At 41.2% G+C, this 23445-nt stretch overlaps 1 protein-coding gene across 2 annotated transcripts in view; it reads right to left on the bottom strand.

Annotated features, from left to right (window-relative positions):
- The window catches only part of LOC135550818 (opioid-binding protein/cell adhesion molecule-like), a 329729-nt gene that overhangs the window by 50253 nt on the left and 256031 nt on the right, over positions 1 to 23445 (bottom strand). For both annotated transcript variants that reach the window (XM_064981949.1, XM_064981948.1), the window contains one exon: positions 2139 to 2264. In XM_064981949.1, coding sequence (XP_064838021.1) covers positions 2139 to 2264 — 126 coding nt within the window. The remainder of the gene's footprint in view (positions 1 to 2138; positions 2265 to 23445) is intronic.

The raw sequence follows: 23445 nt of genomic DNA, 5'->3' as shown, positions 1-23445 counted from the left end.
AAGGAGCCGCCAGAGCCGCCAGTCAGCCAGGATCCGCCAGAGCCGCCAGTCAGCCAGGATCCACCAGAGCCGCCAGTCAGCCAGGATCCACCAGAGCCGCCAGTCAGCCAGGATCCGCCAGAAAGCCAGGATCCGCCAGAGCCGCCATTCAGCCAGGATCTGCCAGAGCCGTCAGTCGGCCAGGATCTGCCAGAGCCGTTAGTCAGCCAGAAGCTGCCAGAGCCGTCAACCAGCCTGAGCTACCCCTCAGTCCTGAGCTACCCCTCGGTCCTGAGCTACCCCTCGGTCCTGAGCTACCCCTCGGTCCTGAGCTACCCCTCGGTCATGAGCTACCCCTTGGTCATGAGCTACCTCTCGGTCATGAGCTACCTCTCGGTCATGAGCTACCTCTCAGTCATGAGCTACCTCTCAGTCCGGAGCTGGCCCTCAGTCCGGAGGAATTTCCTCAGTCATGAGGCACCCCTCAGTCCAGAGGCGCTCCTCAGTCCAGTGGGGCCCTTTGTTAGGGTTCGGCCAAGGTCGGCGGCGAGGGTCGCATCTCTAAGGACAATAAGGAGATGGACAAAGACAATGGTGGAGCGTCACCACCGCGGACAGATGCCCACCCAGACCCTCCCCTATAGGTTTAGGTTGTGCGGTCGGAGTCCGCACCTTGGGGGGGGGGGGGTAATGTCACGTTCTGACCACAGTTCTTTTGTGTTTTCCTTGTTTTAGTGTGGGTCAGGACGTAAGCCCGGTGGGCATTCTATGTTGTGTGTCTAGTTTGTCCGTTTCTATGTATGGCCTGATATGGTTCTCAATCAGTGGCAGGTGTTAGTCATTGTCTCTGATTGGGAACCATATTTAGGTAGCTTGTTTTGTGTTGGGCTTTGTGGGTGGTTGTTTCCTGTCTTTGTGTTCTCTTCACCAGATAGGACTGTTTCGGTTTTGCCACGTTTGTTATTTTGTATTTGTGTAGTGTTCACGTTACCGTCTTTCATTAAACATGTTGAACACGAACTACACAGCATTTTGGTCCTCCCCTCCTTCAATGGAAGAAAACCGTTACAGCAAGGTTTAAAAAAATACTTGGCAGTCGCCAAAGTTCCGGAGCATGTCTTAAAAAGGGGATATTGAAAATCCTGTACTGTGAAGAAGAATTGGTTCAGCCGACGACATGTAAATGAGAAACAAACATCTGGACTGGATGCATTCATGTTGAGTGTTCCAGGCAGAAAGTGTGTGATCGTATTGAAGCAAGCAGCCCATGATTCTTGGAGCATGTTCACTGGAAACCAAAGGGCTGCTTTTACACGTAATTAGAAGACAAAACACGTTTACACACACACACGAGCACGCATGCGTGCACGCTCTCGTGGCTTGTGGTTGCCAGCCCAAACAGAAAAATAACTAAACTTATCCAACATTGAATGGCCTATGGCCAAGCTATTAGTATATTTGGCTGCAGGTTGGACCTACCAGCATTGAGGTTGTAGGTTTCTCTCCCGTGGGCATCATATCCAAGATGCACTGTCTATACAATGCTTTGGACTTACTAAATTGAGTAAAATCAAGCGTTGTATCACTCAAACTCCAGTTTGATGTTAAAATGCTAGGTACAGATGGGACAACCATTTCAAAACATCAATAAATTGCCCTTTTAATGTAAATTCATCAATATGGCTGACAGTACAGCTGTTCTGCTAGCCTGAAACAACTATTTAGCCTATATAATGCAGGCAATATTCATGTGAATCAAGTGATGTAGGTGTTCTTTTAGAAGGAAGGTTTACACAAGACATGACATTTTAGATGGATAAATTAGGTCAGGCTGTAACAGCTTCGTCAGCCAAGGACTCCATACGTATTACACGGTCATGGAGCATTACATACAGTATGGGCGGCAGGTTAAAGCGGTGGGCCAATAACCGAAAGGTGGCTGGTTTGACTACCCGAGCTGACAAGGTGGAAATCTGTTGATGTGCCCTTGAGCAAGGCATTTAACTCTCATTTGTGATACGACAAGCTCTTAAAACCTCAGCAACACAGGTAATTAGAATTTTGATGACTAGAGACGATATGCTTTTAGAAAAGATACACTGCTCTATTATACTCGTTGATTGATTGTATGTTTTGACCTCAAAGGTTTGCAGTCTTACCTTTTGCAGAGCGATGTTTCCATATGATGTTAGGCTCTGGTCGTCCAATGGCCAGACACATGAGAGTTACATTGCTGCCCTCGTTCACTGTGATGTCCGTCGATATGTTTGTGATCTTCGCAGGTACTAAGAAAAGAGGAAACATAAACAAAGCACATTTAAGCAATAAGGGCCAATGGGGTGTGTTATATGGCAAATATACCATTTCAATTTTTAATGTCACTTTCACAAGTACAGTGAAATGCCTTTCTTGCTAGCTCTAACCACAACAATGCAGTAATCAATATCAATGTAATATTAAAAATAACAAGGTAGAACATAAACACACAAGATATAAAAATAAGAAGAACACGATGAAGTAATAAGTAAGCATACTATATACATGGTCAGTTCCAGTATCATATTTACAATGTGCAGGGATACTGGATCGATAGAGGTAGATTTGTATGGGGGTAAGGTGACTAGGAATCAGGATATATGATAAACAGAGTAGTACATCATCAGTAGGGTAAAACTAACCTGTCTCACGACGGGTGTGTAGAGACAGTATAAATGTATGTGCATATTATGTGTGTGAGTGTAACAGTTTAGCTTCCCTCCCTCTCCTCGCCCCTACCTGGGCTCAAACCAGGGACCCTCTGCACACATAGACAATAGCCACCATTGAAGCATCGTTACCCATCGCTCCACAAAAGCCGCAAACAACTACTTCAAGGGCTCAGAGCGAGTGACGTCCCCGATTGAAATGCTATTAGCACGCACCCCGCTAACTAGCTAGCCATTTCACATAGGTTACATGAGCAAATGGTGGAGTGAGTGTTTGCATGTGTGTTGGAGTATCAGTGTGCTTAGTGGGTAGGGCCTTGTTCCTAGCCCTTTGTCGTGTTATATTGTGCGCATATAGCACAAATCCTGTGGTACCTTATTGATTTTACAAAGCAGTAGCCAACATATTAAAACAATAAATTACATTGTTCGCCTAAATACTCACTTCTGATTTTTCAGGGTGTTGATTATTTCTCAGTAAATGCACAGCAAAAAAATATATTTAACAGGTAAAAAGTAGTTCTAACATAAAATTGTAAAAAATATTTGCCCACCTACGAAAAGAAAGGATGCAAGTGAATTGGGCTTGTGAGCCAGTATTCATTGAGCAAACTTTTATCCAGCGTTGTTGCATGCCATTTCCAGGAAAATTTAGTGACCACTAGCTAGTAAAATGTTCCCAAGAGGCAAAACCAAAAGTGTTGTAAAACAGTGTTACATCTTTGAGTTGATCTTTCAAAAGTCAAATTTAGAACATTATTTTTTCCCAAGAAAATGTGTTACCAAGGCAACAAGCTAGTGCTGTGTGAATTTTTATTTAGACATTAGACTGCTATGTGAATTTGAACTTACAGTACATGTAACAATTGTCACATCCATTATTATAGCTAATCATGGTTATTAGAATGGATAGGGCAGACAGATACAGTGACTTCAGAAAGTGTTCACACACCTTTTTCCACATCTAAGATTATGTCACTGGCCTACACACAATTCCCCATAATGTCAAAGGGGAATTATGTTTTCAGAAACATTTACAAATTAATAAAACATGAAAAGCTGTCTTGAGTCAATAAGAATTGATCCCGTTTGTTTTGGCAGGTCCAAATAAGTTCAGCAGTAAAAATGAGCTCAGCCAAAAGTTTGGACCGACCTACTCATTCAACCTACACATTTTCTTAATTTTGAATATTTTCTACATTGTAGAATAATAGTGAAGACATCAAAACTATGAAATACCACATATGGAATGATGTAGTAACCAAAAAAGTGTTGAACAAAAAATATATATTTTATATTTGAGATTCTTCAAAGTAGCCACCCTTTGCCTTGATGACAGCTTTGCACACTCTTGGCATTCTCTCAACCAGCTTCAACTGGAATGCTTTTCAACAGTCTTGAAGGAGTTCCCACATATGCTGAGCACTTGTTGGCTGCTTTTCCTTCACTCTGCCGTCCAACTCATCCCAAACAATCTCAATTGGGTTGAGATCGGGTGATTGGGAAGGCCAGGTCATCTAATGCAGCACTCCATCACTCTCCTTCTTGGTCAAATAGCCTAGAGGTGTGTTGGGTCAGTTTCCTGTTGAAAAACAAATGACAGTCCCAGACTAAGCGCAAACCAGATGGGATGGCATATCACTGCAGAATGCTGTGGAAGCCATGCTGGTTAAGTGTGCCTTGAAATCTAAATAAATCACTGACAGTGTCACCAGCAAAGCACCCCCATACCAACACAGCTCCTCCTCCATGCTTCATGGTGGGAACCACACATGCAGAAATCATCCGTTCACCTACTCTGCGTCTCACAAAGACACGGCGGTTGGAACCAAAAATCTCAAATTTCGACTCATCAGACCAAAGGACAGTTTTTCACTGGTCTAATATCCATTGCTTGTGTTTATTGGCCCAAGCAAGTCTATTCTTATTAATGGTGTCCTTTAGTAGTGGGTTCTTTGCAGCAATTGAGGCCTGATTCACGCAGTCTGCTCTGAAAAGATGATGTTGAGATGTGTCTGTTACTTGAACCGTGTAAAGCATTTATTTGGGCTGCAATTTCTGAGGCTGGTAACTAATGAACTTATCCTCTGCAGCAGATGTAACTCTGGATCTCCCTTTCCTGTGGTGGTCCTCATGAGAGCCAGTTTCATCATAGAGCTTGATGGTTTTTGCCACTGAACTTGAAGAAACGTTCAAGTTCTTGACATTTTCAGGATTGACTGACCTACATCTCTTAAAGTAATGACGGCCTGTCATTTCTCTTTGCTTATTTGAGCTGTTAAAATGGACTTGGTCTTTTACGAAATAGGGATATCTTCTGAAATCCACCCCTACCTTGTCACAACACAACTGATTGGCTCAAACGCATTAAGAAGGAAATATATTCCACAAATTAACTTTTAACAAGGCACAACTGTTATTTGAAATGCATTCCAGGTGACTACCTCATGAAGCTGGTTAACCTGTTGATGCTCTGGGGGCGCTATTTCATTTTTGGATGAAAAACGTTCCCGTTTTTTATTTTGTCACAAAAAGATGCTCGACTATGCATATAATTGATAGCTTTCGAAAGAAAACACTCTGACGTGTCCAGAACTACCAAGATATTTTCTGTGCGTGCCCTAGAACGTGAGCTTCAGGCAAAACCAAGATGAGACGGCATCCAGGAAATGAGCAGGATTTTTGAGGCTCTGTTTTCCATTGTCTCCTTATATGGCTGTGAATGCGAGAGGAATGAGCCTGCCCTTTCTGTCGTTTCCCCAAGGTGTCTGCAGCATTGTGACGTATTTGTAGGCAGATCATTGGAAGATTGACCATAAGAGACCACATTTACCAGGTGTCCGCCCGGTGTCCTGCGCCGAAATTGGTGCGCAAAAGACAGCTGCCAGTATTTTTCCATGGGATACAGAGAGGAAAGCAAGCTTCCACGAACTGCATATCAATGAAGAGATATGTGAAAAAACACCTTGAGGATTGATTCCAAACAACGTTTGCCATGTTTCGGTCGATATTATGTAGTTAATCCGGAAAAAGTTTTATGTTGTAGGTGACTGAATTTTCGGTTCGTTTCGGTAGCCAGACGCAATGTAGAAAACGGAATGATTTCTCCTACACACAGACGCTTTCAGGAAAAACTGCGCATTTGGTATGTAACTGAGAGTCTCATTGAAAACATCAGAAGCTCTTCAAAGGTAAATGATTTTATTTATTTGGTTATCTGGTTTTTGTGAAAATGTTGCGTGCTAAATGCTACTCAAAATGCTATGCTAGCTTTGCATACTCTTACACAAATTAGTCAATTTCTATGGTTCAAAAGCATATTTTGAAAATCTGAGATGACAGTGTTGTTAAGAAAAGGCTAAGCTTGAGAGCAGACGCATTATTTTCATTTTATTTGCGATTTTCAGAAATCGTTAACGTTGCGTTATGCTAATGAGCCTGAGGCTTTAGTCACGATCCCGGATCCGGGATGGGGAGTTCCAAGAGTTAACAAAATGTCAAGAGTGTGAAAAGATGTCATCAAGGTTACTTCATAGCTACTTTGAAGAATCTAAAATCTAAAATATATTTTGATTTGTTTAACACTTTTTTGGTTACTACATGATTCTATATGTGTTATACGTGTTTTGATGTCTTCACTATTATTCTACAATGCAGAAAATAGTAAAAATTAAGAAAAACCTTTGAATGAGTATGTGGGTCCAAACTTTCGACTGGTACTGTATATATACACTACCTTACAAAACGTTGGGGTCACTTAGAAATACCCTTGTTTTTGAAAGAAAAGCACATTTAATTTCCATTAAAATAACATCAAATTGATCAGAAATACAGTGTAGACATTGTTAATGTTGTAAATGACTATTGTTGCTGGAAACAGCTGATTTTTAAGCCCATTATCAACAACCATCACTCCTGTGTTCCAATGGCACGTTGTTTTAGCTAATCCAAGTTTATCATTTTAAACAGTTAATTTGATCATCAGAAAAACATTTTGCAATTATTTTAGCAGAGCTGAAAACTGTTGTTCTGATTAAAGAAGCAATAAAACTTGCCTTCTTTAGACTAGTTGAGTATCTGAAGCATTAGGATTTGTGGGTTCGATTACAGGCTCAAAATGGCCAGAAACAAAGATCTTCCTTCTGAAACATGTCAGTCTATTCTTGTTCTGAGAAATGAAGGCTATTCCATGTGAGAAATTGCCAAGAAACTGAAGATCTCGTACAACGCTGTGTACTACTCCCATCACAGAACAGCGCAAGCTGTCTCTAAACAAAATAGAAAGAGGAGTGGGAGGCCCCGGTGCACAACTGAGCAAGAGGACAAGTACATTTGAGTGTCTAGTTTGAGAAACAGACGCCTCACAAGTCCTCAACTGGCAGCTTCATTAAATAATACCCGCATTACACCAGACTCAACGTCAACAATGAAGAGCCAACTCTGGGATGCTGGCCTTGGCAGAGTTGCAAAGAAAAAGCCATATCTCAGACTGGCCCCAAAAAATAAAAGATTGGCCCCAGTGATGTACCGCACTACCCTCTGCAGTGCCTTAAGGTCGGATGTCGAGCAGTTGCCATACCAGGCGGTTATGCAACCAGTCAGGATGCTCTCGATGGTGCAGCTGAATAACTTTTTGAGGATCTGGGGACCCATGCCAAATCTATTCAGTCTTCTTAGGTGGAAAAGGTGTTGTTGGGCCCTCTTCATGGCTGTCTTGGTGTGTTTGGACCATGACAGTTTGTAAGTGATGTGGACACCAAGGAACTTGAAACTCTCGACCAGCTCCACTCCAGCCACGTTGATGCTAATAGGGGCCTGTTTGGCCATGTTTTTCCTGTAGACAACAATCAGCTCCTATGTCTTGCTCACATTAGTGGAGAGGTTGTTGACCTGGTACCACACTGCCTTAATGATGGTGCTGGAGTCGTGCTTGGCCACTCAGTCATGGGTGAAAAGGGAGTACAGGAGGAGACTAAGCACGAACCCCTGAGGGGCCCCAGTATTGAGGATCAGTGAGGCAGATGTGTTGTTGCCTACCCTTTCCACCTGGGGCGGCCCGTCAGAAAGTCCAGGATCCAGTTGCAGAGGGAGGTGTTTATAAAATAGAAACATTTCCTCATCAATCACACACAATGCCACACAATGACAAAGCAAAAACAGGTTTTTAGAAATGCATATATATTTGAAATACCTTATTTACATAAGTATACAGACCCTTTGCTATGAGACTCGAAATTGAGCTCAAGTGCATCCTGCTTCCATTGATCATCCTTGAGATGTTTCTACAACTTGATTGGAGTCCACCGGTGGTAAATTCAATTGATTGGACATGATTTGCGTTGTCATTATAGGGTATTGTGTGTAGATTGATGAGGAAAAAAGAAACAATTTTATTGATTTTAGAACAAGGCTATAACGTAAAAAATGTGGAAAAAGTCCAGGGGTCCGAATGCACTGTATATATTTGATGGGATGTATAGACAATATGGACAGTATATGGATAGAATATGTAGTATATATGAAGATTAGTAATTAAATTAAAGTAATTAAATAGGATAGACCTTGACTAGAATACAGTATTTACATATGAAGTGAGTAAAACAGTATGTAAACATTATTTAAAGTGACCAGTAAGTGACCAGTGTTCCATGTACTGTACATAGGGGAAAGGGGAAACAGGGATACCTAGTCAGTTGTACAACTGAATGCATTCAACTGAAATGTGTCTTCCGCATTTAACCCAACCCCTCAATCAGAGAGGTGCGGGGGGCTGCCATAATCGAAATCCATGTCTTCAGCACCCGGGGAACAGCAGAACAACATATTTTTAATTTGTCAGCTTAGGGATTCGATCCAGCAACCTTTCAGTTACTGGCTGCTGCCTCTAAGGTACAAGGTAGTTGCATGGACTCACTCTGTGTGAAATAATAGTGCTTAACATGATTTTTGAATGACTACCTCATCTCTGTTTCCCACACATACAATTATCTATAAGGTCCCTCAGTCAAGCAGTGAATTTCAAACACAGATTCAACCACAAACACAAGGGAGGTTTTCCAATGCCTCGCAAAGAAGGGCCCATATTGGTAGATGGGTAAAAATGAGGGATGCTCGATATACCGGTGAACATATCGTAATCGGTCCGTATTAGCTAAAAATGCCAACATCGGTATTGGCCGATGTCTAGTTTAACGCCCGATTTGCTAAATCGATGTCAAATCTGAAGTGCTTACCTACATAATGAAAGGTACATGACGTAATCACGCCACGTAAAATTTTGCGCTATACGTGCAACACAGCATTCCTAAATTAGCCCACAATGTCTGCTGTGTGGATCGAGCAGTCAACATTTCAGCGAGACAACTCAAAGGCAACTCAAAGCCAAGATAATGGAATTCATTGCCCTTGACAACCAACCGTTATCTGTTATGGGTGATGTTGCCTTTCGCCGACTGGTCGAGCACCGGTTAACATTACCATTAACATTAAGTGCGCTATTTTTCTGATGTTGCCCTACCAGAGTTACACAGTAATAGCTTCACGACATACATACTATGGAACACCGTTTGACTCTTTGCGCGTCAAAAAAAGATACAGTAGCACTGTCAAAGCTGTACAAAAAAGTCTGCAAACAAGCAAACAAACAAACACCGGCCACAAACGATGTGTTTACAATACCCCATTGGTAATAAAGCATCATTTGTTCGACTGCAATTTCTGGGGTACCTACAGTAGCAAGCACCAATACAACAAGCCTGAAAACATTGACCAGTAGAAACTGCAGTCATTTTCATTATTCTTAGCAATGATTTAGGAATCCTTGTGAGTAAGTATTAGCTAGGTTGACACTTGTTCTTAGCCTATTGAAATTGAACTTCAGTTCATGAAAATAAATAGCTAGCCAGCTACTTAACCCTGTTTCCTAAAGCTAACGTTATAAGCAGCCAGCTGGCTTCATCTGGCTAGTGAGGCTCGACCGGACTGCGTTATGTGTTGTGAAGCTAGCCACAATAAGGATTAGGCAGAATAGTGGAATTTGCGGTTTGCCTTCATAATAAAAAAAGCTAGCTAACTATATAGCTACTGAAACAGATTATGTTGTGTTATTTGACATGCCAAATAGTGTTATTTGACGTGTATCGTTTTTGACAAGCAAAGACCCAAACCGCGTTCCATAAAAATCCTGGTTGAGAATGAAACGACTGAACAATAAAACAGCACAGAAAGTAAGTGAAAGAAATATGTTTGTATAATGTTTTACTGGTAATGGGGACATACGTAAATGCCAACAAAATAACTTTTTGGTCAGTGTGGTGTGTGTGTAACCTTTATTTAACTAGGCAAGTCAGTTAAGAACAAATTATTATTTACAATGAAGGCTCGGACAACGCTGGGCCAATTGTGCGCCGCCCTATGACTCCCAATCACGGCCGAATGTGATACAGCCTGGATTCGAACCAGGGTCGGTAGTGACGCCGCTTGCACATGTGTGTGTTAACTATTTAACTGTACTAGAATGCTTAAAAGGCCGCTAAAACGTTTAATATCGGTTATTGGTATTGCTTTTTTGGCAAGGAAAATATTGGATATTGGCATCGGCCAAAAATGTCATATCGGTGCATCACTAGTAAAAATTAAAAAAAGCAGACACTGAATATCCATTTGAGCATGGTGAAGTTATTAATTACACTTTGGATTATGTATCAATAGACTCTGTCACTACAAAGATACAGGCGTCTTTCCTAACTCAGTTGCCAGAGAGGAAAGAAACCACTCAGGGATTTCACCATGGAGCCAATGGTGACTTAAAAACAGTTAGAGTTTGATGGCTGTGATAGGAGAGAACTGAGGATGAATCAATAACATTTTAGTTACTCCACAATACTAACCTAACTGACAGAAGGAAAATAATAAAACTTTTCCAAAACATGCATTCTGTTTGCAACAAGGCACTAAAGTAATACTGCAAAACATTTTTTTGTCCTGAATACAAAGTGTTATGTTTGAGGCAAATCCAATACAACACATTACTGAGTACCACTCATATTTTCAAGCATAGTGGTGTCTGCATCATGTTATGTGCATGCTTGTAATCGTTAAGGACTGTTTTTCAGGATAAAATAGAAACTGTATGGAGCTATGCACAGGAAAAATCTCATAATCACTAGTTAACTACATATGGTTGATGATATTACTAGATATTATCTAGCGTGTCATGCGTTGCGAATAATCTGACTGAGCATACAAGTATCTAAGTATCTGACTGAGCGGTGGTAGGCAGAAGCAGGTGTGTAAACATTCATTAAAACTGTACTTTTGTGCGTTTTGCCAGCAGCTCTCCGTTGTGCGTCAAGCATTGTGCTGTTTATACTTCAAGCATATCAACTCCCGAGATGAGGCGGGTGTAACCGAAGTGAAATGTCTGGCTAGTTAGCACGCGCTAATAGCATTTCAAATGTCACTCGCTCGCTCTGAGCCTTGGAGTGGTTGTTTCCCTTGCTCTGCATGGGTAACGCTGCTTCGAGGGTGGCTGTTGTCGATGTGTTCCTGGTTCGAGCCCAGGGAGGAGTGAGGAGAGGGAAGGAAACTATACTGTCACACTGGCGATACCAAAGTGCCTATAAGAACATCCAATAGTCAAAGGTTAATGAAATACAAATGGTATAGAGAGAAATAGTCCTATAATTCCTATAATAACTACAACCTAAAACGTCTTACCTGGGAATATTGAAGACTCATGTTAAAGGAACCACCAGCTTTCATATGTTCTCATGTTCTGAGCAAGGAACTTAAACGTTAGCTTTCTTACATGGCAAATATTGCACTTTTACTTTCTCCAACACTTTGTTTATGCATTATTTCAAACAAATTGAACATGTTTCAGTTTTTGATTTGTTAAAAAAGTTTGAAATATCCAATAAATGTCGTTCCACTTCATGATTGTGTCCCACTTGTTGTTGATTCTTCACAAAAAAATACAGTTTTATATCTTTATGTTTGAAGCCTGAAATGTGGCAAAAGGTCGCAAAGTTCAAGGGGGCCGAATACTTTCGCAAGGCACTGTACATGTGATATGAGTAATATAAGGTATGCAAATATTAAAGTGGCATTATTTAGAGTGCATTGTATGAAGTGACTAGTGATCCATTTATTAAGGTGGCCAGTGATTGGGTCTCAATGCAGGCAGCAGCCTTTCTGAGTTAGTGAGTTCCTCGGCTTACACATCACTGACAATCTGAAATGATCCACCCACACAGACACTGTGGTTAAGAAGGCACAATAGCACCTCTTCAACTTCAGGAGGCTGAAGAAATTTGGCATGGCCCCTAAGACCCTCACAAATTCTTACAGATGCACAACTGAGAGCATCCTGTGGGCTGTAACACCGCCTGGTACGGCGACTGCACTGCCCGCAAACACAGGGCTCTCCAGAGGGTGGTGCGGTCTGCCCAACGCATCACCTGGGGCACACTGCCTGCACTCCAGGTCACCTACAGCACCCAATGTCACAGGAAGGCCAAACAGATCATCAAGGACATTAACCACCGGAGCCACGGCCTGTTCACCCAGCTATCATCCAGAAGGCGAGGTCAGTACAGGTGCATCAAAGCTGGGACCGAGGGACTGAAAAACAGCTTCTATCTCAAGGCCATCAGACTGTCCAATAGCCATCATTAGCCGGCTACCACCCGGTTAGTCAACCCTGCACCTTAGAGGCGCAGGCTTATATACATAGACATGCAATCACTGGCAACTTTAATAATGGAACACTAGTCACTCTAATATATGTTTACATACTGCTTTACTCATCTCATATGTATATACTGTATTCTATTCTACTGTATTTTAGTCAATTCCACTCAGACATTGCTTGTCCTAATATTTCTTAATTTCTGAATTCCATTCTGTTACTTTTAGATGTGTGTATTGTTGTAAATTGTTAGATACTACTACACTGTTGGAGCTAGGAGAACAAGCATTTTGCTACACCCGCAATAACATCTTCTAAAAATGTGTATGTGACCAATGCAATCTGATTTAATAACTAGTTTCATTGTAACGTTACATCTTTGAAAACTGATCTGCAGCCTGCTGCCTGCCGTGCCTTTAGCTAGCTATGTGCTTTTAGTAGGACTAGAGGTTATAACTGTTTGAACAGTAACAATGGTTACTTGCTTGCTGTTGAGGGACAACATCATATTTATCATTAGCCTAGTTAGCTAGCTAGCAACTTGTTGTAACCAGGACTTGTGTTCAAAATGTTTCAGGGTCTGATAACAATACCAGGCTACAGGTTACAGGCTGAATGGGTCTACTTTAGCTAGTTTCATTGCATATAACCTGTTATGGGTAAAGTAATGATAAGCTGCACTCGTTGCTGTTTTACCTTGGCACTCCAATTTGATAAAGTATGTGGAATTCTAGCTATCTACTGAAAGCTCACAAAACTCTAATTTGCTCTTGTTTTGTTTATTGTACTTCATCTTATATTGTACTTCATCTTGTGTATTTTCATAATCTATGTGAAGGAGTGTGAGCCGGAGTGGCAGCTGCCACCTGCATGGCTGAAGAAGAATATACACGGTATGCTACTGTATGTTATCTTGACATTTTTTTCTCTGCTGTACTTAGCTAATAAAGTTTCCCCTTCCTCTGAGTACAGCAACACTTTCCCATCTATTTCCTATGCTTCGCCAGCAAATTCATGTACGTGTGAAGATATACTATAAATGTTAGAAAGGACCAAGTTTTCCAGAGAAATGTACTGCAATTGGCATAATACCTATTCATAATTAATAATACCTATTGATGTTGAAATCTATCCTATACAAGGAGTACCGGTACCGAGTCAATATGCAGGGGTACGAGGTAGTTAAGGTAATTTAGGTCATATGTAGGTAGTGGTAAAAGAGTAGCAACAGCAGCATATGTAAAGAGTGTGAAAGTGTATGAACGTGTCTATGTGTGAGTGTTTGTGTGTGTGTGTGGCATGAATATGCATGTGTGTTTTTTGTTGTTGTGTGTGAGAGTACTGTATGTATTGTGTGTGTGTTGGGTTGTCAGTGTAGTATGTGTGAGTGTGTGTGTAGAGCCCAGTGAGTGTGAATAGAACCAGTGCAAGAGAGTCAGTGCAAATAAAAAGGGGGTCAATGGAAATAGTCAGGGTAGTCTTTTGATTAACTGTTCAGCAGTATTACGGCTTGGGGGTAGAAGCTGTTCAGGAGCCTTTTGGTCCCAGACTTGGCGATCCGGTACCGCTTGCCATGGGCCTTTCTCTGACACTGCCTGGTATAGAGATCCTAGATGGCAGAGAGCTTGGCCCAATTACTACCCTCTGTAGCGCCTTACGGTTGGATACCAAGCGGTAATGCAGCCAGTCAATATGCTCTCAATGGTGCAGCAATATAACTTTTTGAGGATTTGAGGGCCCTTGCAAAATCTTTTCAGCCCCCCGAAGGGGAAGAGGTATTGCCATGCCCTCTTCGCGACTGTGTTGGTGTGTTTGGACCATGATAGGTCCTTAGTGATGTGGACACCGAGGAACTTGAAGCTCTTGACCCGCTCAACTACAGCCCAGTCAATGTGAATAGGGGTGTGCTCAGCTCCTTTGTCTTGCTGACGTTGAGGGAGAGGTTGTTGTCATGGCACCACACTGCCAAGGTTCTGATCTCCTTCCTATAGGCTCTCATCGTCATCTGTGATCAGGCCTTCCACCATTGTAACGTCTCCAAACTTAATGATGGTGTTGGAGTCGTACGTGGCCATGCCGTCGTGGATGAACAGATAGTATAGGAGCGGACTAAGCACACAACCGTGATTGAGGGTCAGCGTGGCAGATGTGTTGCTGCCTACCCTCACCACCTGGAGCGGCCCGTCAGGAAGTCCAAGATCCAGTTGTAGAGATTGGTTTTCAATCCAAGGGTCCTTAGCTTAATGGTGAGTTTGGAGGGCACTATGGTGTTGAACACTGAGCTGTAGTCTATGAACATGATTCTTATGTACAGTTGAAGTCATAAGGTTACATACACCTTAGCCAAATACATTGAAACTCAGTTTTCACAATTCCTGACATTTAATCCTAGTAATAATTCCTGTCTTAGGTCAGTTAGGATCACCACTATTTTAAGAATGTGAAATGTCAGAATAAAAGTAGAGAGAATTATTTATTTCAGAATTCTTTTTTTCATCACATTCCCAGTGTATCAGAAGTTTACATACACTCAATTAGTATTTGGTAGCATTGCCTTTAAATTGTTTAACTTGGGTCAAACGTTTCAGGTAGCGTTCCACAAGCTTCCCACAATAAGTTGGGTGAATTTTGGCCCATTCCTCCTGACAGAGCTGGTGTTAACTGAGTCAGTCCTCCTTGCTAGCACATGCTTTTTCAGTTCTGCACCCAATATTTCCTATAGGATTAAGGTTAGGGCTTTGTAATGGCCACTCCAATACCTTGACTTTGTTGTCCTTAAAACCTATTATGGCTTAGATCCCGTTAACTGGATCGATATGACAACAGCCAGTGAAAGTGCAGGGCACCATATTCAAAACAACAGAAATCGCATAATTAAAATTCCTCAAACATACAAGTATTTTACACCATTATAAAGATAAACGTGTTGTTAATCCCACCACAGTATCTGATTTCAAAAAGGCTTTATGACAAAAGCACTACAAACGATTATGTTAGGTCAGTACCAAGTCACAGAAAAACACAGCCATTTTTCCATCGAAAGAGAAGAGTCACAAAAGGCAGAAATAGAGATAAAAATTAATCACTAACCTTTGATGATCTTTGATGATCATCAGATGACACTCATAGGACTTCATGTTACACAATACATGTATGTTTTGTTTGATATAGTTCATATTTATATCCAAAAATCTCAGTTTACATTGGCGCGTTACGTTCAGTAATGTTTTGCTTCCAAAACATCCGGTGATTTTGCAGAGAGCCACATCAATTTACAGAAATATTCATGATAAATGTTGGTGAATATACAAGTGTTTTGCATGGAACTTCAGATAAACGTCTCCTTAATGTAACCTCTGTGTCAGATTTCAAAAAAGCTTTACTGAAAAAGCACACCATGCAATAATCTGAGTACAGCGCTCAGACAACAAAACAAGCCATACAGATATACGCCATGTTGTGGAGTCAACAGAAGTCAGAAATAGCATTATAAATATTCATTTACCTTTGATGATCTTGATCAGAATGCACTCCCAGGAATCCCAGTTCCACAATAAATGTTTGTTTTGTTCGATAAAGTCCATCATTTGTGTCCAAATACCTACTTCCAACTTCCTGGTTGGATTGTTCTCAGTGTTTTGCTTGCCATATGAGTTCTGTTATACTCACACACATCATTCAAACAGTTTTATAAACTTCAGAGTGTTTTCTATCCGAATACTATGCATATATAGGCAACTGGACCTGAGTAGCAGGCAGTTTACTCTGGGCACCTTTTTCATCTAAGCTACTCAATACTGCCCCCAGCCATAATAAGTTAAGCCATTTTGCCACAACTTTGGAAGTATGCTTGGGGTCATTGACCATTTGGAAGACAAATTTGCGACCATGCTTTAACTTCCTGACTGATGTCTGCGATGTTTCTTCAATATATCCACATAATTGTCCTCCCTCATGATGCCATCTATTATGTGAATTGCACCAGTCCCTCCTGCAGCAAAGCACCCCCACAACATGATGCTGCCACCCCCGTGCTTCACGGTTGGGATGGTGTTCTTTGGCTTGCAAGCTCCCCCCTTTTCCTCCAAACATAACGATGGTCTTTATGGCCAAACAGTTCCATTTTTGTTTCATCAGACCACAGGCCATTTCTCCAAAAAGCACAATCTTTGCCCCCATGCGCATTTGCAAACCGTAGTCTGGCTTTTTTATGGCCGTTTTGGAGCAGTGGCTTTTTCCTTGCTGAGCCGCCTTTCAAATTATGTAGATATAGGACTCATTTTACTGTGGATATAGATACTTTTGTACCTGTTTCCTCCAGCATCTTCACAAGGTCCTTTTCTGTTGTTCTGGGATTGATTTGCACCTTTTGCAAAGTACGTACATCTCCAGGAGACAGAATGCGTCTCCTTCCTGAGCGGTATGACACCTGCGTTATCCCATGGTGTTTATATTTGCATACTATTGTTTGTACAGATGAACGTGATACCTTCAGGTGTTTGGAAATTGCTCCCAAGGATGAACCAGACTTGTGGAGGTCTACAATGTTTTCTGAGGTCTTGGCTAATTTCTTTAGATTTTCCCATGATGTTAAGCAAAGAGGCACAAAGTTTGAAGGTAGGTCTTGAAATACATCCACAGGTACACCTCCAATTGACTCAAATTATGTCAGCCTAACAGAAGCTTCTAAAGCCATGACATAATTGTCTGGAATTTTTCAAGCTGTTTAAAGTGTATGTAGACTTCTGACCCACTGGAATTGTAATACAGTGAATTATAGGTGAAATAATCTATCTGTAAACAATTGTTGGAAAAATTACTTGTGTCATGCACCTAAAATATAGTTTGTTAACAAGAAATTTGTGGAGTGGTTGAAAAATGAGTTTTAATGGCTCCAACCTAAGTGTATGTAAACTTCCGACTTCAACTGTAAGTGTTCTTTATATTCAGCAGGGAAAAGACAGTGTGGAGTGCAATAGATATTGCATCATCTGTGAGTCTCTTGGGGCGGTATGCGAATTGGAGTGGGTGCAGGGTGTCTGGGATGATGGTGTTGATGTGAGCCAGGACCAACCTTTCAAAGCATTTCATGGCTACAGATGTTAGTAGGCAGCTTTGTGGTGGTGTGTGTCTCTTTGTTAACATCAGCTGGTGCGCGATCTCTAATATTAAGGAAGTCTCGAGGTTCTGGTTGCCTGAGTTAGAATACCTCATGATAAGCTGGAGACCATAATATTTACCAAGATAGTTTTCGTAGCTGGCTACTTACCACCACAGACCGATGCTGGCACTATTATCGCACTCAACGAGCTGTATAGGACCATAAGCAAACAAGAAAATGCGGTGTCAGAGGAAGGACGTAAACATTGTAAGACTCAGCCAGCCAGGTCATTTACTGTTCTCTCTGTTACCGCACGGCAAGAGGTACGGGAGCATCATCAGAGGAATGTGGTCAGGAGATGGTGAATGAAGATGGAGTCTGGTGACAATCTTGTAGAGGGCTAGCTACTCTGGGAACCAGCCTGAGTCATGTAGCCACTAGACTTCTCCTTCATAATGTATGGCACCTGAAAGCTCTGTTCCGAGTACGAACTAGCTAGCCAGTCGTCCTCATTACGAGCCCTCTGCCTTAGCACTGCATTCCACTACTGTATTTCCCATTACTCTCATGCTTCAGGTGACTCTTCTATTGATATACTGTATGCTTAGGCCTACGGTTAACTCAAGTTTACTCCAAATGCTAGCTACTTATTTATTTAACGTTAACCCACAGCAACAACACTCTGGCATTCTGCTATAATGAAAGGTCACTGGGTGGGGCTACATACAATCCTTTCCAGTTCATATGCGAAACCGTTACTGATGGTGGTGACCTTTTGAACGATCATCCAACTCGGAATAACAAGTCAGAAACTCAGGCATTATTCCAAAGCTCTGACTTCTACGACTTGAAAATCACTGATGTCACAATTTTTCACAGTCTGAGTTGTTTCTAATTTCCCAGTTGTCTTGAATGCACCAAAAGTAGTATGTTGTGGCCATGGTATACTGCATACTTTTTACTAAACAGTATGTGCTAAATAGTATGCGACGATGAGTACATACTACGCAGATTAAGTATGTACTACGCTAGTATGGTTGTACGGCCATTGTCTGGTGAATAGCAGGGGGCAGAGACTGCTAAGTAACTAGCATGAAGGACCAGGTGACCATGTTCCTCTAGCTTAATAATGGCAGTTGCCAAGCGATTAAAACATGCTAGGTCACAGGGCCCTGATGGTAGTCAGGAGTCCAAACCCCAGGATATAACTCACTCGGGTTGATGTCAGCACAGCGAGGGCTGGCGCTGGTAATTAATTGAAAAAGTAGAATCAAGGATGTTGTGGATGTTGGGAGGAGACTTCTTTAGGGTATTTATGTCACGATGGAGCCTTCGCCCTCAGTGAAGGTTTATCAGCCTTCTGTTCATAAATAAATGGCTCTAAATGGAATAATGTATGCACAATTTATCATTGGATAACCTAAAATGTGAGCATAAAACAAAACTATAGGTAGAAACTGTAGTGTAAAACATTTTTAGAAGTAAAACGTAGATGGATTCTCAAGCTTTGTAGAGACTATTCGAACATCCCAGGTTTTATAGCAGGATGCTCTATCAAGAGTCAAATGGCAGAGGAAATTCTGATGAGGTCCCAGTGGATCTCATCTGTCAAGCTATTATCACTGTGAAACATAATTCTTAGCATATAATTGAAAATACTTTTCACTATCCATGATGATGTAAGTGAAGGTAAAGTGCAACCGTGACTTTACAACAAGGAAAAGAGGAGTATGAAATACATGGTCACGTTAATGTTTCCTCAGAAAACCTGGCAGATAAAAATGTGTGTGTTTGCGTGCATCGTTGCAATATCTGTGCAACCTTGATTACTTTTTACAGTGGACACTCGCAACCTATAATAGACTCGAAATCTATCTATTTCGATCCAATTCATATTTAATTTGTATCCGACATGAATGGAATCTTTTCCCTTAAAAAAATGACCATGTACTTTTGGCTATTTTGATACATTGACATTTCACTGCACATCAAAGGCATTGTTCCAGCTATGTTCTCCGAATGTATAACGGATGTTCACAGCTCTTTTATAACCGATTAACATCAAACAGATCACTCAAGCTTTTCCAGCCTTTCTACCTGTACACATAGTCCCCAAAAACATCAGAGCCAACTTCTAGGATCTCACCCACATATATACAGTGCATTCGGAAAGTATTCAGAACTCTTGACTTTTTGATGTACGTTAAAGCCTTATTCTAAAATTGAATAAATTGTTAGTTTTTTTAATCAATCTACACACAATACCACATAATGACAAAGCAAAAACAGATGTTTAGATATTTTTGCAAATGCATTTAAAATACAAAACTGAAATCACATTTACATAAGTATTGAGACCCTTTAGTCAGTACTTTGTTGAAGCACCTTTGGCAGCGATTACAGCCTTGAGTCTTCTTGGGTACTCCTGTATTTGGGGAGTTTCTCCCATTCTTCTCTGCAGATCCACTCAAGCTCTGTCAGGTTGGATGGGGAGTGTCGCTGCACAGATTTTTTCAGGTCTCTCCAGAGAAGTCCGATCAGGTTAAAGTCTGGGCTCTAGCTGGGCCACTCAAGTGTTGTCTTGGCTGTGTGCTTAAGGTTGTTGTCCTGTTTGAAGGTCAACCTTCGCCCAGTCTGAGGTCCTGAGTGCTCTGGAGTAGGTCATCAATGTTCTTTTTGTACTTTGCTCCGTTCATCTTTCCTGTCTGACTAGTCTCCCAGTCCCTGCCGCTGAAAAACATCCCCACAGCATGATGTTGCCACCACCATGCTTCACCGTAGGGATGGTGCCAGGTTTCCTCCTGACGTGACCCTTTTATTCAATCCAAAGAGTTCAATCTTGGTTTCATCAGACCAGATAATCTTGTTTCTCATGGTCAAAGTCCTTTAGGTGCCTTTTGGCAAACTCCAAGCGAGCTGTCATATGCCTTTTACTGAGGAGTGGCTTCCGTCTGGTCACTCTACCATAAAGGCCTGATTGGTGGAGTGCTGCAGGGATGATTGTCATTCTGGAAGGTTCTCCCATCTCCACAGAGGAACTCTGAAGTGCTGTCAGAGTGACCATTGGGTTCTTGGTCATCTCCTTGACTAAGGCCCTTCTCCCCCAATTGCTCAGTTTGGCTGGGCGGCCAGCTCTAGGAAGAGTCCTGGTGGTTCCAAACTTATTCCATTTAAGAGTGATGGAGGCCACTGTGTTCTTGGGGACCTTCACTGCTGCAGAAACGTTTTGGTACCCTTCCCCAGACCTGTACAGCGACACAATCCTGTCTCGGAGCTCTAAGGACAATTCCTTCCAACATCATGGCTTGGTTTTTGCTCTGACATGCACACATTCATTCCAATTAGACTAGTTTGGATTTCTCCCTGACCTATATGGTTGCCATATTCACCCCATTCTGGAACATTGAGGTTCTATGACAACCCGTCTAGTAATTTAATATGATTTCTATGGTCTAACTGTACCCTGATGTGAAAGTGTATTTCTTTCTCATAAAACACATCTCTTATTTAGTTGTGCGTAAAATCATTTAATTAGGATTGTGTTTTTTATATCAAATTGCCATGGAAACGTGAAAAAGCAGGGAGCTATTGAAGTAGTGATCGACAGCATCCACTTGAAAGCAAACAATTCTCTGAGACGCAAGCTAGTGAATTTCACTTCAATCCCTGTCTGCCCCTGAGAGATGCCACCAGAAACCCAGAGAATGAAAACTTACTAGACCCCTCAACATTGATATTAAATCTGCGCATAGGCGATAGATGTATTTGTGGAGTTTATTATAATTACTTGCCTATTACTACCTCCGGGGGATCATGGAAGCTAAGCTGTTTGTGCAGAACATGCTGAGTGAACATAACATTGGGTTTGTGTGGCAATTGCCACTTCCCTTACACTCTAATAATGTTATTAATGGGGCTGCGTTTATGGCAGTGGAATGGGCTGCTGCTTCATCACCCCCGTTAAAGTGGGTCATTTGGGATGCTCTCACTTTATTAGAGGTTCAGGGAAAAGCCATCAGCATGGACTAGTTCATTGCATTTGCTGTCTTTGCTGTTGTAAACAGCACGTCGCCAGTCTGTTTACGATGTGCAGGCATTTGTCTGTGAAAAAAATGCTGACATTTGTTTACAAAAATGTATGATTTGTCGAAGTCAACACGTTACTGTTTTAATCTGTGCTAGACTTCTTTGAGTTGATCTTGCTTGGGGAAAATCTTCAGCTGTGTGACATCCATATGCTGTACGTGCCTTGCAAAAGTAGTAAGACCCCTTGGATTTCTTCACATTTTATTGTTCACAAATTGGAATAAAAAATTGAATGTCATTTATTTATGTCAACCAGGAAGAAAAATTGGAAATCTTTATTTTTAAAGATTAACAAAAATGTAATAACAAAAAAATAGTAATTGAATAACTATGCAGTTCTCTGAGTCAATACATGTTAGAAACACCTTTGGCATCAATTATAGCTGTGAGTCTTTGGAAAGTCAAGTAAGAGATTTGCAGACCTGGATTGTGCAACATTTGCCAATTTATTATTTTCAAAATTCTTGAAACTCTGTCAATATGTAGGGATCATGGCTAGACTGCGATTTTCAAGTCTTGCCATAGATCTTCAAGTGGGTTTTAGTCCAAAAAGTAACTTGGCCACTCAGGAACATTCACTGTCTTCTTGGTAAACAACTCCAGTGTAGATTTGGTCTTGTAGGTGTTGTAGGTTATTATCCTGTGGAAAGGTGAATTCCCGTCCAGTTTCCGGTGTAAAGGAGACTGAAGGTTTTCCTATAGGATTGTGCCTGTGCTTAGCTCCTCCCGTAAATTTTTATCCTGAAAAACTCCTCAGTATTTGCCGATGTTAAGCATACCCATACCATGATGCAAACACCACTATGCTTGAAAATAAGGAGGCAGTTGTGTCGGATTTGCCCCAAACATACGGCTTTGCATTTAGGCCAAAAGGTGTATTCCTTTCCATTTTTTTGCAGTATTACTTTAGGGCCTAGTTGCATACAATAATATTTGGAATACTTCTGTATATTGGCCTCATAGTAACATCCCTGAGCAGTTGTATTCCTGTCCTGAAGCTCAGTTCAGAAGGACGAATGTATCTTTGATGTGTCTGGGTGGTTTAATACATAATAAAAAGCATCTGCCAATCAGTGACCTTAATGAGGATTTTGAAAATCTCCCCGGTCTTTGTAGTTGAATCTGTGCTTGAAATTCAATACTTGACTGAGGGACCTTACAGATTTGTGTGGGGGACAGAGGAAGGGTTAGTCATAAAAAAATGTCAACCCCTATTATTTCACACAAAATAGAATGTAATTTGTAGAGCCACATTTTACTCCTGAACTAATTTAGGCTTGCCTAAACAAAGGGGCTGAATAGTTATGCAACAACTACATTTCAGTTATATAATTTTTGATCTTCTGTGAATGAAATTCGAAACAATGCTAGATAAAAAGCTATTGGGTTTTTAAAAAGTGTATTATCTTAATTTAAAATGTTTCCAACACGCAATGTAATTGTTCTGAACAGCAAGCCGACCCACGGGTTGAAGAATGTTTTCTTTCAGGCCACCAGCAGATTTTTATGCAGCTCACCAGCTGGGAACCGTTGGTATTCTAGTCCAAGCAGGACCCTACTAATGATTAGCAGATAGGCAATCCCATGCTTCAGCCTCTTTACAGTGCATTCAGCAAATATACACACCCCTTGACTTTTTCCACATTTTGTTGTGTTACAGCGTGAATTGCAAATGCATTACATTTAGATTTTGTGTCACTGATCTACACACAATTCCATTTTGAGATAATGGTGTATTATGTTTTTAGAACTGTTTACAAATTCATAAAAAAGGAAAAGCTGAAATGTCTTAAGTATTCAATCCCTTTGTTATGGCAAGCTTAAATAACTTCGACTAAATTGTGCTTAACAATAAGTTTCATGGACTAACTATGTTCAATAAT

This window comes from Oncorhynchus masou, chromosome 12, assembly GCF_036934945.1.
Source record: "Oncorhynchus masou masou isolate Uvic2021 chromosome 12, UVic_Omas_1.1, whole genome shotgun sequence".
In the NCBI taxonomy this organism is placed as follows: domain Eukaryota; kingdom Metazoa; phylum Chordata; class Actinopteri; order Salmoniformes; family Salmonidae; genus Oncorhynchus; species Oncorhynchus masou.
This window is presented reverse-complemented; position numbering and strand designations above follow the sequence as displayed.